The 13,942-nt window shown below is 44.5% G+C and overlaps 2 protein-coding genes across 56 annotated transcripts in view; both read right to left on the bottom strand.

Moving 5' to 3' along the window:
* Window positions 1-10,675, bottom strand: part of Agbl2 (AGBL carboxypeptidase 2) — a 56,227-nt gene extending 45,552 nt beyond the window's left edge. For 22 of the 50 annotated variants that reach the window (XM_076569863.1, XM_076569876.1, XM_076569885.1 and 19 more), the window contains exons 1-5: window positions 10,568-10,633; window positions 9,734-9,918; window positions 9,436-9,533; window positions 8,945-9,008; window positions 4,064-4,198 (exon numbers count right to left, since the gene is read on the bottom strand). In XM_076569863.1, the coding sequence (XP_076425978.1) occupies window positions 4,064-4,198; window positions 8,945-9,008; window positions 9,436-9,471 (235 nt within the window). In that variant the 5' untranslated portion in view covers window positions 9,472-9,533; window positions 9,734-9,918; window positions 10,568-10,633. Of the gene's footprint in view, window positions 1-4,063; window positions 4,199-8,944; window positions 9,009-9,435; window positions 9,534-9,733; window positions 9,919-10,567 lie in introns of all 50 variants that reach the window. The other 28 variants (XM_076569904.1, XM_076569910.1, XM_076569873.1 and 25 more) reach the window with 8 other exon arrangements.
* A 2,061-nt stretch (window positions 10,676-12,736) lies between these two features.
* Fnbp4 (formin binding protein 4) overlaps window positions 12,737-13,942 on the bottom strand; it is a 30,812-nt gene continuing 29,606 nt past the window's right edge. For all 6 annotated transcript variants that reach the window (XR_013050582.1, XR_013050580.1, XR_013050583.1 and 3 more), the window contains one exon: window positions 12,737-13,716. Coding sequence is in view for 1 of the 6 variants with exons in the window: in XM_006984388.4 (XP_006984450.2) it covers window positions 13,626-13,716 (91 nt within the window). In the remaining 5 variants the exon portion in view is untranslated. The remainder of the gene's footprint in view (window positions 13,717-13,942) is intronic.

The raw sequence follows: 13,942 nt of genomic DNA, 5'->3' as shown, positions 1-13,942 counted from the left end.
TGGGCCCCGGATCTCTATATAAACCTTGACCCAGTAATTAATGGGTGAGACAACACACACTTGAAAGATGGCAAAGTGGAAACAAGAGAAAGCCAGCGGCTGGAGAGATGGCTCAGAGGTTAAGAGCACTGACTGCCCTTCCAGAGGTCCTGAGTTCAATTCCCAGCAACCACATGGTGGCTCATAAGTATCTATAACTGGCGAGTAGGCATACATGCAGAACACTGTATACATAATAAATAAATAAATCTTTAAAAAAGAAGGATGCTTGCTGCACTGGGGTTCAGTTTCCAGCATCAATGGACTGGGGAGCTCACAGCTTCCTGTAACTCCAGCTCTAGGGGATCCAACTCTGGTCTCAAGGGCACTCATGCACACATGCACACACACACACACACACACACACACACACACACACACACACACACAAAACATAATAAAAATAAAATCTTTTGTTTGTTTGCTTTTCAAGACAGAGTTTCTCTGTATAGCCCTGGCTGTCCTGGAACTCACTCTGCAGACCAGGCTGGCCTCGAACTCAGAGATCTACCCCTGGCTCTCCCTCCCAAGTGCTGGGATTAAAGATGTGTACCCCCACCACCCGGCAAAAATAAAATCTTTTAAAATCTTTTCTGTGAGTTTGAGGCCAGCCTGGGCTACAGAGTGAGTTCCAGGAAAGGTGCAAAGCTACACAGAGAAACCCTGTCTTGAAAAACTTATATACATATACATAATGTACCCAGGAGATAAAAGCAGGAGAGTCAGAGATTATAAACCAGCCTAGGCTACACAGCAGGACCCTGCCTCAAAAAGTTAAAAGGCGGAGATATAGCTGTTCCCTACCATACACAAGACCCTGAGTTTGATCTCTAATGTGTGTGTGTGTGTGTGTGTGTGTGTGTGTGTGTGTGTGTGTGTGTGTTTGTGTAAAATTTGCCTCACAAAAATTTTTCAAGATATATATAAAGATGTTCATTACATTGTGTTCAAATAATGAAAAAGGCAGAAGTAACCAAGATAGCCACCAAAAAGGAAGTTAAGATAATGATGGCATATTAATGAGAAGTAATACTAAGAGTATCTTTTAAAAGAGCTTAGTAGAGATGGGGCCTCCAACTCCCTCTGCTTCCCAAATGCTGCGACTTAAGGTATCCCCCACTATGCCCAACATAAATCTTTTTTTAAAAGATTTCCTTTTTGCTGGGTGGTGGCAGAGGTAGGAGGATCTCTGTGAATTCAAGAGGTAAACATCTGTGGTTCTAGTTTCTTTCAGTTTCATTTATTTCTAAATAGAAGTGTTTTTGTTCTTTGAGATAGGACGGGTCAACCTGACCTCACACTCACTATGTAGTCAAGACTGGTCTGAATTCTTAATTCTCTCATGTCTCTGCCTCTCAAATGCTGGTATTACAGGCATGTGCTGTCACACCCATCCCTAGAAACAAATTTAAACTTTTGTTCAGAAAATTATTAGCATTATATTCTGTGGCTTTTGAATTTGTGACAGTCAAAAGTTTTAAATAAAAAAGGGATATAGTTGTATTTGTATATTAAGAAAGGGCATTGCTATCCTCAAAACAGATTGGGAGCAAGTAATTGGAACCAGAGAAACTGGGAGGTCAATTAGAGAGCCAATGATGGCGGCGTGAGCTGGAAGCAGGGGCAAGGCAGGGGCAGGGTGCAAAGGCAACAGAAATGAATGGAGGCTTGGATACATTTGTGTGGATGCATACATTGAGCTGCATTCCAGCCCTTGGGTTTGAGGTGTTACCTGCTCCCTACAAAAAATTACTTTTGACCTCCCATCTTTATAGCAAATGGAAACCATCACAGGAAACACAGCTGGACACAGTGCAGAGATGAATGGATTGTGGGGAGCCCATCCCCAAAGGATCCATCTGCATCTCAGCTCCTGCAGCAACAGCCCAGGGAACATTGCTGAAGAGAGGACGGAAAGATTGTAAGAGCCAGAGGACCAGGATGTCTGCTGGGAAACAGTCTCTCATAGAAACGGCTGCGTAAACAAGATCTGAACAATGGCGACATCAATAGACTGCTAGCGCTGTCGGAAGCAGGAAATTTCACCCCTAGACAAAGAACTAAGGCAAAGAGAGGGGAAATTAGACTCCATGAGCCCCCTAATTGGTTGCCCAATACAAAGGGGTTAGCCCTGAAACCATATACACACAAACAATAAAAAAGGACCCTGTAGGCTTATGCATACATGGTTGTATTTATACTTATGTGTAACTACATATTCATCTATAAATGTAACAATAATGAAAGAACACGAGGCTATTCATGTGAGAGTGGGAACATGGGAGGGAATGAAGGCGGGGACTTGGGAGGAGCTGGAGGGGAGAAAGGGAAGGGGAAGTGATAAAACTGTATTTTAATTAAAATGTATAACATGGCTTTCGTTTAAGTTAGCTGGGATTGCTTTTCCCTACTCTTTTTTTTTTTTTTTTGAATGTTACTCTCATTTTTAGGTCCTAGATTTATTTATAAATGCATTAAATCACATAAGGAAGTGCATAGAAATCACAAGCACAAGGAGAAAAAAAAACAAAAGAATGTAAATATATAAAAAATATATAAAATCATTATCATATACAAGGAATTAACTCCATTGAAAATTAATTTTAGCCCTGAATAAATACATACAAGTAACATTATACAGACTGAATGGGTTGTGTGTGTGTATTTAGAAATATATATGTGTATACATATATGTATGCAACAAAAATTAAGGGGGAAGAAGAGGCGATGAATTGGAGAGAGCAAGGAGGTGCAGTTTGGAAGAAGGAAAAGGAAGGGGGAAATACTGTAGTTATATTAAAATTTCAAAACAATTGGAAACTTCCTTTTAAAGGGATGATATTGTACAATTGGTTAAGCTTTCCCAGGAGCTAATCTACTGAAGACATTCTAGGAAAGCTACTGAGTCATGGAAAAAAACAGTTCATGCAAGCTGTGACAAAGCTGTGTCCCAGGATCATCCCCAAGCTCACCCTGATTGTCTTCACCTGGCAGCAAGGGCCAAGAGCGATGTCCTGAAGCAGTCGGTCAGTGGCTTGTTACTTGTACCTGGACTGCTTTCCCTCAAACGATTCCACAACACACTAAAAATGTAGTCATTGATGCCTCCACCAAAGTTGGTATCGGCAACGGAATTCCCCCAAATGCCTATTTCAGAAGTGACAGTGAAGCCCAAAACACCAGGAAGTCAAGATGTTAAACAGAAAGAAGGAAATAAGAAATGACAGAGTAACCCAAGTTTGCTCAGAAATCCAGAGACGTCCAAATTTTTTCAAAGATCAAAGCTATTCCTCAACTCCAGGCAACAAGCAATGTGTTTTTGCTGTAACAGCTGGACTGTTTCTTTAACAGCTGGTGCACTCAATTTCTTACCAAGAACCTAGTTACACGCCTGATATTGGAGAAAAAATAATGAATAAATAAATAAGTAAATAAGTCAGTAAGCTTTTCCCTACTCTTAAGCAAAGTGCCTTAAACAGTTACACTCAACAACAGCAACTCAATGTGAAAAATGTGTTCTCTTCATGAGGGTCTTACAGATTTTCAAAAAAAATTGAGGAGAAAGATCCAGAATTTTAATTTAAACCTATAATCCAAGTCAATTTAAAGCACATTTTTGGAGCTGGAGAGATGGCTCAGAAGGTAAAGGCTTGATAACCTGATTTGATTCCCAGAATACACATGATGGAAGGAGAGAATCAACTCCTACGAATTTAACCTCTACATACACGCACGCTGTGTTTGCACAGTATGTCTACACACACACACACACACACACACACACACACACACACACACACACTCACACAAATATAAAATACATGAAAAATAAATAGCCAAACAACACCCCCTTCAAAAAACCAAAACAAAATAAATAAACCAAAACTCAAAAGAAACAAACAAAACCCCAGGAGCCTGGGTTGGCTGCTTGGCTTCTCCCACGTGTGGTCACCTTCTCTTAGGCTCCGGAGTTCTCAAGGCAGTAAGGTTCTGGTGGAGGTAGGAAGGCTGGAGGGTTACTCACATAGAAACGACTCTTTTTCCAAGGTGTCCGAGATCAAATCATCTCTTTCCCCATAAGAGCCGTTCAACGTGTACCGAGGACTAGTCTTCCAAACACACTGATGAGGAGCAGAACTTGATAGATTGCCTTTCTGGGCTAAGAGTAAGTGGTTTAGTTCAAGTTACTTGTAGGGTGGCTCAATATCTCTAGTGCTGAGGTTAATATAAATCCTGACCACTCAAAAACCACAACTTTTATTACCACGGTCCATCACAGGCTTTTGTAATAACACATCCCATTTTTTTTTTTTTTTTTTTTTTTTTTTGGTTTTTCAAGACAGGGTTTCTCTGTGTAGCTTTGCGCCTTTCCTGGAGCTCACTTGGTAGCCCAGGCTGGCCTCGAACTCACAGAGATCCGCCTGCCTCCGCCTCCCGAGTGCTGGGATTAAAGGCGTGCGCCACCAACGCCCGGCCACATCCCATTTTTAAAAGATCTCTCACATTCCAATTTATGCAAAGTGAGAATAATTATTCCCATTTAACAAGAGAAAAAGGAGAGTAGAGGTTAATACCATGGTATAGTGGTTTTATAATGGTGTTTGGAAGGCAGAAAAACTCAGCAGCTCTAAGAGTTGCTCAGAGAGCCAAAGCCAAGCGAAGGCAGGTATCAGAGTGGGAGCCAAGTATTGTACTGTAGGCAGAAGTTTCTGTCCCACCAGCAGCTCCCAAATAAACACACTGACACTTACATTAATTACAAATGCTCTGCCAATAGCTCAGGCTTGTTACTAGCTAACTCTTACATTTAAATTAACCCATATTCCTTATCTATGTTTTGCCATGTGGCTTGGTACCTTTTCTCAGTACAGCATGCCCATCTTGCTTCTCTCTGTTTCTGCTGGTGACTCCAGACTCTGCCCTTCTTCCCCCAGTATTCTGAGTTTGGCTCTCCCACCTAACCTTATCCTGTTCAGCTATTGGCCAGTCAGCTTCTTTATTAAACCAATCACAGTGACATATATTCACATAGTGTAAAGGAAGGAATATTCCACATTGTACCAAAAGCATTTTTCTTTTTTAAATACAGGTCTTACTATGTAGCCCTGGCTGTCCTGGAACTCACTCTGTAGACCAGGCTGGCCTCAAACTCACAGAGATCTGTCTGCCTCTGCCTCCCAAGTGCTGAGATAAAAGGCATGTGCCACCACATCCAGCTTCAAAAGCATTTCTGTCCTAGGGATACTTATTGAATCTGACAAACTGAAGTTTTCCTTTCCACGAATTAGTAACAGAGCAGAAATTGTTAATAACAATGTTGAACGAGGTTGTCAGAATTACAGTCACTATAAAGCTGGCCATGGTGAGTAAACAAAGGCAGCAAGAAGGATTGCAAGTCTGAAGTCGGCTGGACCACATGGCAAGACTTTGTCTCAAAAGGCCGAGAGCTGTAGATCTAGTTCAGTGGGAGAACACCTGCCTAATAAGTGCGAGGCGCCAGGCTTGCACCCCAGAACGGCAAAAATAAACAAGCAAAAAAAAGTTATGTATTGAGGTGGAGACCAGCTTGGGTTACAAATGACCCTGTCTCAAAAGACCAAATAAATAAATAAATAAATAAATAAATAAACAAAAACTTACCAGGCATGGTGGTACATGCCCTTAGTCCCAGCACTCAGGAGGCAGAGGAAATCAGATCTCTGAGTTCAAGGCCAGCCTGGTCTACAAAGTGAGTTCCAGGACAGCCAGGGCTGTTGTACAGAGAAAGCCTGTCTTGAAAAACCAAAGCCAAAAGCAAAACAAAATGTCACACTAGAAAATGAGTTTCTGGCTGGCAAGACGGCTTCAGGGAGGAGAGGTTCTGGCTGCAAGGCCTGAGGACCTGAGTCGGATCCCTGGGGGCGAAGTTGGAAGGAGAGAACCACCTCCTGAAAATTGTCCTCTGAACTCCATGTGTGGATAATGTATGTGTGCACACACATTTTCACACATAGAAGGAATGTCATAAAGGTGAGTTTCCTTGTCTTTTTGTAGCTGAGGATGACTATGAACTTCTGGTTCTCCTGGCTCAGCCTCCAGGGCTGGGACTGCACACACATGCTTCCACCCCTAGCTTCAAAAGACCCTAAAATTTAAAAGACAGCATTTGGAACTAGAGAGATGGCTCAGCAGTTATGAGTACTTACTCCTCTTCCAGAGGATCCACATCCAGTTCCCAGCACCCACATGGTGGCTTACAACCATCTGTCACTCAAATTCTAGGGGATAGAAAACCCTTTTCTGGCCTTTAAAGGCACCAGACAAGTATATAGCATACATACACACATGCAGGGAAACACACTGTGCTGGACAGTTTTATGTGAGCTTGACACAAGATAAAGTCACCAGAAAGGAAGGAACTTCAATTAAGAAAATGCCTCTATAAATCAGGATGTAAGTAAGCCTGTAGGGCATTTTCTCAATTAATTCTTGATGGGGGAAGGCCCAGCCCATTGTGGATGGTGCCATTACTGGGTTGGTGGTCCTGGGTTCTTTTTTGTGTAGACTAGGCTAGCCTTGGACTCAGAGATCTGCCAGCCTTTGCCTCACAAATCCTGGGATTAAAGGCATGTGTCACTAGGCCCTGATGGTCCTGGGTTCTGTAAGAAAGCAGGCTTAGCAAGCCATGGGGAACAGCCAATAAGCAGCATCCCCCCATGGCCTCTGCATCAGCTCCTGTCTCCAGGTTCCTGTCCTGTTTAAGTTCCTGTCCTGACTTCCTTCAATGATGGACTACAATGTGGAAGTGTAAGCTCAATAAACCCTCTCCTTCCCAATTTGCTCTTTGGTCATGGTGTTTCAATGCAGCAACAGAAACCCTAAGACACACACACAAATAAATAAATCTTTTTTAAAGGCATTTAACTTGCATGGTGGTTTGAATGAGAATGACTCCCATAGGTTTGTGTGTTTGAATGCTTCATGGACCTGCTTGGGAAGGATTAGGAGGTGTGGCCTTGTTAGAATAGGCGTGTCTATGGGGATGAGTTTGAGATTTTAAAAGACATGTGCCATTCTGATGTGCTCTTTGTCTCTGGGAGATGTGAGTTCTCAGCTGTTCCCGCTGCCATGCCTTTCCTCCATCATCATGGACTCTAACTCTCTGGAACCAATTAAGTGCTTGCTTTTCTTTCTCTCTCTCTTTCTCTCTTTCTTCCTCTCTTTCTCTCTTTCTCTCTTTCTTTCTTTTTCTTCCTTCCTTCCTTCCTTCCTTCCTTCCTTCCGTTTTCTTCCTTCCTTCCTTCCTTCCTTCCTTCCTTCCTTCCTTCCTTCCTTCCTTCTTCCTTTCTTTCTTTCTTTCTTTCTTTTTTCTGGAGCTGAGGACCAAACCCAGGGCCTTGCGCTTGCTAAGCAAGCGCTCTACCATAGTGCATTAATCACAGCAATAGGAAAGTAACAAACACAACGTAGGAGGCAGAGGTAGAAAGATTGCAAGTTTGAGGCTCGCCTAGATGAACATGCCGCAGCTCTAGGATGTAACCTTGTCTTTAAAAAAAAAAAAAAAGATAACATAATAATACAAAAATGGAAATACTATACAAAATCTGTAACTATACCCTGGGTATAGAGGCACATGTTTGTAATCCCAATGCTTTGAAAGTAGAGGTAGAGGATTTCAGCTCTGTCTACCTAGTAAATTACAGGCCAGCCAGGGTACATGGCAGGATTTTGTCTTAAAACAATAATAAAACAGGCTGGAGAGATGGCCCAGAAGTTTTAAGAGTGCTTACTGCTCTTTCATAGAACCAAGTTGGTTTCCATCACCTACATGGTGGTTCATAACCATCTATATTCTAGTTCCTGGGGGCCCCAACCTCCTCAGGTACCAAACACACACACACACACACACACACACACACACACACACACACACACACACACACACAGTGCACATATATCCACGTAGGCAAAAACACCCATACACCTGGCAGTGGTGGTGCACGCCTTTAATCCTAGCATCTGGGAGGCAGAGGCAGGTTCAAGCCAGCCTGGTCTTACAAAGTGAGTTCCAGGACAGCCAGAGCTACACAGAGAAAAACAAACAAACAAATAAACAAAAAACCACCACCAACAACAACAAAAACAAAAAACAAACAAAAAACATTTTTCCTAATAAACTCCAACTCTACTTTAAACAAGAAAGGTCAGTATGGTTATATACCTGGTATATACAGACTGTCTCAAAAAGAAATCAACAGGTAAATAAGTAATTAATTAATTAAAAATAAAAGATTTCAAGGTGTCGGTGATTGAATGTAGCCCCTGGGCAATGTTAGACAAGTGTTCTATCAGCTTGACCCTCCGTCCCTAATGCTTTTCTAACATCACAAACTAATTTTAAAATTTACATAAAGAGTACTTGAGATGGATCTTAGCAGGAGACTTGCATAGCATACTGTATTGAACACAGGTCATCTTGAGAACCAAAAGGAAAAAAGAATCGAGAAAAGCAAAGTCTCAAGAAGAGGCAAGGTGCTTCTGAAGAACATGGAGAAAGGAGCTAATGACTCTCCAGACAGCAAGACTATAAAGCTGGGTACAGCGGTGTCTAAGACAGGGGCGTGAGCTCCTTGCCTTCCTGGACCACGGAGTGAGAGTCATCCAAATTAGAAACCATTTTAATGTCCTACGGCAATTCAGAGAAGACAGTTATCGCTGCTCCAGTAGGAAAGAAGGCCAGTCAACTAAAGGAAGGGGCATTTGTACTCTTGTATATAGCAAGTCTGTCCCTAGACAGAGGGGATACCAGCAGTTCAATAGGGGTGGGAAGTACTTTTCAACTAATCACCTAGTCTTATCCAAGCACAGTTCTTTCAGCCGATGCAGCAGTTCAACTCGGTGATGCTGGAAAAGAAGGAAGCATTACCTTTAAAGTATCCATAATACTGGAGGTGATGGTGCATAAAATCCTCATAGGGATCAGAAAGAGTCTGTGAAAGAAAAGGCATTCTCAAGCAGGACGTTTCATTCAGATGGCGCTGAATTCTTAGCAAAAAGTGCCCAACATGCCTCACAGGATACAGTAACAAAACAAGCGAAATCCATGCAATTATCGAATTATTTCATCTTGGGAATCATGCTCTCTAACGGATCTGGGGTACCAGCAGGTGTGGAGCACACTAGCAATCCCAGCACCAGAAAAGCAGGGGTAGGAGGAGCAAGTTCAAGGCTAGTATGGGTAACAGTGAGTTGGGGCCAACCTGGGCTACAGAGCAAGGTCATAGAACCCACCTTCCTTCCAAAAAGCCAACTACAAAACAAACCTCCAGCTGGAATAGCATGCCACCACAATGAACCTTTTAGAAAGGGTCTAGGGTTGGGTTTCTGTGAGGTTATTGGAAAGGGGAGTGTACCGACCTCCGGCTTGATCTCTGTCTCCAACGCTGGGAACATGGTCCTGCCGAATAGGATAACGGAGGCCAGTCAATAGCACCGCACCCAGCTGCAACCTCTGCCTGATTTTCAAAGGGGCAGATGATTACACAGAACCCTCAAATCACAGCCGGAAAAGTGAAAAGAAACCCATCCAACCACACAGCACCGCCAAAGAACACCAGATCTGCCGGCCCTGCCCTTTCACAGCCACAGGACTTCAGGGAAACCCTAGTCAACCCAGCGTCCTAGGAAGGAGCGGACGGTGGTTCCCAGCACGCACCTGAGGAGTCGGGGTGCACTGCGTGTCCCCGCGCCTCGTCCTGCAGACCTCCCGGGACCCTCGAAGGCCCCATGCCGGACACCAGGACGCCACAGAAAAAGGAAAGGAACCGGGTTGGAGGAGGCACGTGCAGAGTCGCCTCAGAGCAGTTGAAAAGGAAAGGTCAGGGGTCGAAAGCCAAGGCCCTGGAAACGTTCAAGTCTGAGCATCCCGCCCGGAGGTGTGGACCGCCGTCCGGGAAGCCCAAGGAGGGCGGAGCAGAAGTCCCCACCAGAGCCGGCAGCTGCCACTCGCTCCCCGGCTCCCCCGACCCCCAGCAGGCTGCCACTCGCTCCCCGGCTCCCCCGACCCCCAGCAGGCTGCCACTCGCTCCCCGGCTCCCCCGACCCCAGCAGGCTACTCCGACCCCCAGCAGGCTGCCACTCGCTCCCCCCGATCCCCAGCAGGCTGCCACTCGCTCCCCCCGACCCCCAGCAGGCTGCCACTCGCTCCCCGGCTCCCCCCACCCCAGCAGGCTGCCACTTGTTCCCCGGCTCCCCCGACCCCCAGCAAGCCTCAGCCAGCGGGGAGGGGGCTCCCACACCCCGCCACTGCCACCCTTGTCGCAGAGGACTGGCCCCACGCTCCTCGTCACCCTACCCTCCACCCCCTGCACTTCCCACCCCCTCCTTTCCTTCCCCCTCCCCGCCCTCCTCATCCCCACCTTCCTCACCGCCTGCCCTCCTCACCCCATACTTTCCTCACCCCCCATCCTCTTCACTCCCTGCCCTCCTCACGCCCCCGCCCCGTCCTCCTCACCCTCCCCCCACCCTCCTCACCCCCTGCCCTCCTCACCCCCTTCCCGCCTGTGATCCCTTGTCAGGGCCCTTTCGCAGGCCCATCCCTCAGTTCACCTGCTAGAGCTTTCCGCGCGACCCTGGCAGCTTAGCAACCAGGAGCCAGAAGCGGAAGGAGGGCAGGACCCCGCCCTCATCCTACGGATGCTGCGAGCCCTGGCATGTCAGGTTGCAGTTTCACACACCGATTTATTCATTCATCTCAAACTTTGCAGACCCAGTCTAGGAACTGAGGAGTACAGTGCCAGGAGCCTTCACCCTATTTTCTAGCTTTAGTTTAGTTTTCTGGTTTTAGTAATTTACTTTGTTCAAGGGGACTGAAGCTTCCTTCCCTTTGGGGGCTAAGGGTGGGGAGGGATAGAGCTGTAGCAACCAAGCAAACTTTATTTAAAAAGGGAAAGCAGAGGTCAGTCCTAGGAATCAAGACTCATTCTAGTTTACATCATTTCTTCTACCTTTGATAAATTTAAAATAGCTTCCTTTCCATTTTTTTTCTTGATTTGAATTGATTTAAAATAGAAATTATTCCTTTAAAATTTTTTCCTCTCTCCTTGTGTATGTGTTTGCATGCATATGCCTGTAGATGCCAGGCTCCGGATCCCCAGGGAGCGAGTTCCCTGCAGTTATGAGCTGAAGTAGGAACTGGGTGCTGGGAACTGAACTGCTAGCCCTCTGAAAACAGCAGAAAGTACTTGGAACTCCCGAGCCATCTCTCCGGCCACCTCCCTCTTTTCATATTATTGTGTTTCAATGTGGACATATATGTAAGGCAAAGAACTTTGTGGAGTCAATTCCTTCCACCTTTGTGTGGGTTCCAGGGCACACACAAACGTGTTAGGCTAACCAGCCCTTATTCTTTTTAAAAAGTTTTTAATTTTGTGTTTGTATGTGCATGTGACTGCAGGTGCCCACTGAGGTCAGAGATCTTCCTAGAGCTGGAGTTGCAGGCGGCTTTGAGCCCGATGTGGGTCCTCTGCAGGCGCTACAAGTGCTCTCAAGAACTGAGCCATCTCTCCAGCCCTGTTAGTTTTTGAGACTCGTTCAAGGGCTTGTGTTAAGGATGTCCTACCTTAAGAGTGAACCTGCTGGTGGCTGGAGAGAGGGCCCAGAGGCTAAGAGCACTGGTTTCTGAGTTCAATTCCCTGCACTCACAAGGCGGCTCACTCACAACTATCTGTAACTGTGCTCCTATAGGAACCATGCTCTCTTGTGGTGTGCAGATGCACATGCGGACACAACACCCTATACATAAATAGATCTCTAACAAAAAGTGTTAGAGATCTAGCCTCATAGAAGCTGGGGCTAGAATCTGCTAAGCTCTTCAGACAGGCCAGATTTGCAGACTAGAGCGTCATCCCAACTAGTGATGGCACAGGCCAGATACTGAACACTTTACTCTTAATTCTCTACTTCACAGCTAGAATGGAAAAAAGATCTTCTACACCCAAAAAAAAAAAAAAAAAAAAAAAAAGGTGGCAAATCGCTCAAACCACCCAGACCTGGTCAGTCAGGTTCCTTACGTGCCCAACTGCAGGGCGGTAAGGAGGCTGGTGCTCTCCAGCCTCCTACACTCCTGGGAAACTGTTAATTAGTTAAGACAAAAGCTTTAATAGCTAGTTGATAATCTTTATTTGTAGAAATTTAACTCTATGCAAATTACAAAACAATCTTATGTACAAAATGGGCATCTCAACATTAGCACATGATAAATAAAATCTAATACACTGTAATACAAAGTAAAAAAATTTAACTGCATAGGAATATACTAGAATAAAATCCAAACTATTGTCTTTGGTTAACTATTGTGATTATAATCATAAGTATCTATTATTTTCCATAATCAGCTTTATATTACTTACAAAAAAACTAGAAAGCACCTTTGCCCCCCAAAAAACTTTTGCCATATGACCTTGTTCCCAGGACTTAGGTAGGTCAAATATCAGTTATTAATTGGATGTAAGTGCCAGAAGCAGAAGTCACACGTGGCACCATCTTGTTTAGAGAGGCCTGTTTGTTTATAAAACCCTGTCTTCCTATAGCTCCAAGACGCTCCTTTTTTCTGATGTTCAAATGTCAGTGTATGCTTTGTACCATGTTTGATTAGAACAATTAAGAATGGACATACACTAAGTCCTGGTTATGTAACTTAGAGGAGCAGGATAACCAATCACAAGTATAAAAAGAGCTTTATTAGTGCATATATACAAATTTACAATGTCAGAAACTGGAGAAATACAAACAGCGTTAGGACACAATTTGCCTTTTCCTCAGTTTAAAGTGACCTTTCCTGATTGTGATACAATAGAAAGTATACAACAGTGAACTGCTTCTTGCTTCTTAAATACTGGAATCTTATGGAGAGTATATTCACACATAGAAGGAAGGTGAATTTTTGAAGTGGGTAAGACAATGAAGACAATACACAAAGTGGCTTATTTCACTACCATATACTTAGGGGGAATTTCTCAAAATCAAGGATCTGAATACCTGCGGCTGCTACTCCTGCCCGTATATAAACATGCCACCTGGTGTAAATGAGTGTTGCAGGACTTCTGAGAAAGTGTGGCCATCAGCACAGGTCTCAACACTTCAGGGGCAGCAGACTCGAGGAGGAGGTCAGAAAGATCCCGATGGTCAAGCAAGACAGGATACAGAGCTGCCTTCTTAATTGCACTTGTTCTGGAGTAGACGGTAAGGAGAGTGTCACACTAGGAACTAAACAAGCCTCTACTGGGCAGAAAAGCCCTTTTTGCCAGCGAGTCCTACACAGAAGTTTCATGCCCATGACGCACAGCTTCCTCAAGACTGACTCATACCTAACATGCTAAGTTTGCCAGTGTAAAAAGAAACAGCCAGGGCAAAGCAATTCTAATCACCTCATCTTCAGCAAACAGAAAAACTACATTTCATAAACGGACAACTTTGTATGCACGGGTTCTTGCCCAGGAAATGTATGTTCCTCCTTCTAACGTTTACAGTTCCTTTGACAATGTTGAAAACTGGGTAAGACTCTGAACATAAAACAAACAAACAAAAAAATTCTTTTTAATTTAAAACTATGTGTTGGGAGCCATTTTTCTTCTCTTCAGTCTTGCTCGCCAGTCCTCAGGAAGGGCTTCAAAATTAGCATTTCTTTCTGCCAAGCCACTGTGAAAACAATATACATATTATTACTTCACTGGAAAGAGAACGGGACTTTTTCTTTAGAAATAAAAACTCTAACTGAAACTGAAAACTGGATCTCACGTCCATTCAGGAAAATGTTTCAAGGTTCAGTCAAGGAGCCATACACTCTTCCCGAAGGACTGTGACGTGAAGAATGCCTCCCCCAGCCAAGCACAGCGCGGCCCCTCCCTCCCGTGGGCGCCCGCCG

Source organism: Peromyscus maniculatus, chromosome 4, assembly GCF_049852395.1.
Source record: "Peromyscus maniculatus bairdii isolate BWxNUB_F1_BW_parent chromosome 4, HU_Pman_BW_mat_3.1, whole genome shotgun sequence".
Classification (NCBI taxonomy): Eukaryota; Metazoa; Chordata; class Mammalia; order Rodentia; family Cricetidae; genus Peromyscus; species Peromyscus maniculatus.
The sequence above is the reverse complement of the archived record's forward strand: the minus strand, read 5'-3'. Positions and strand labels throughout refer to the sequence as shown.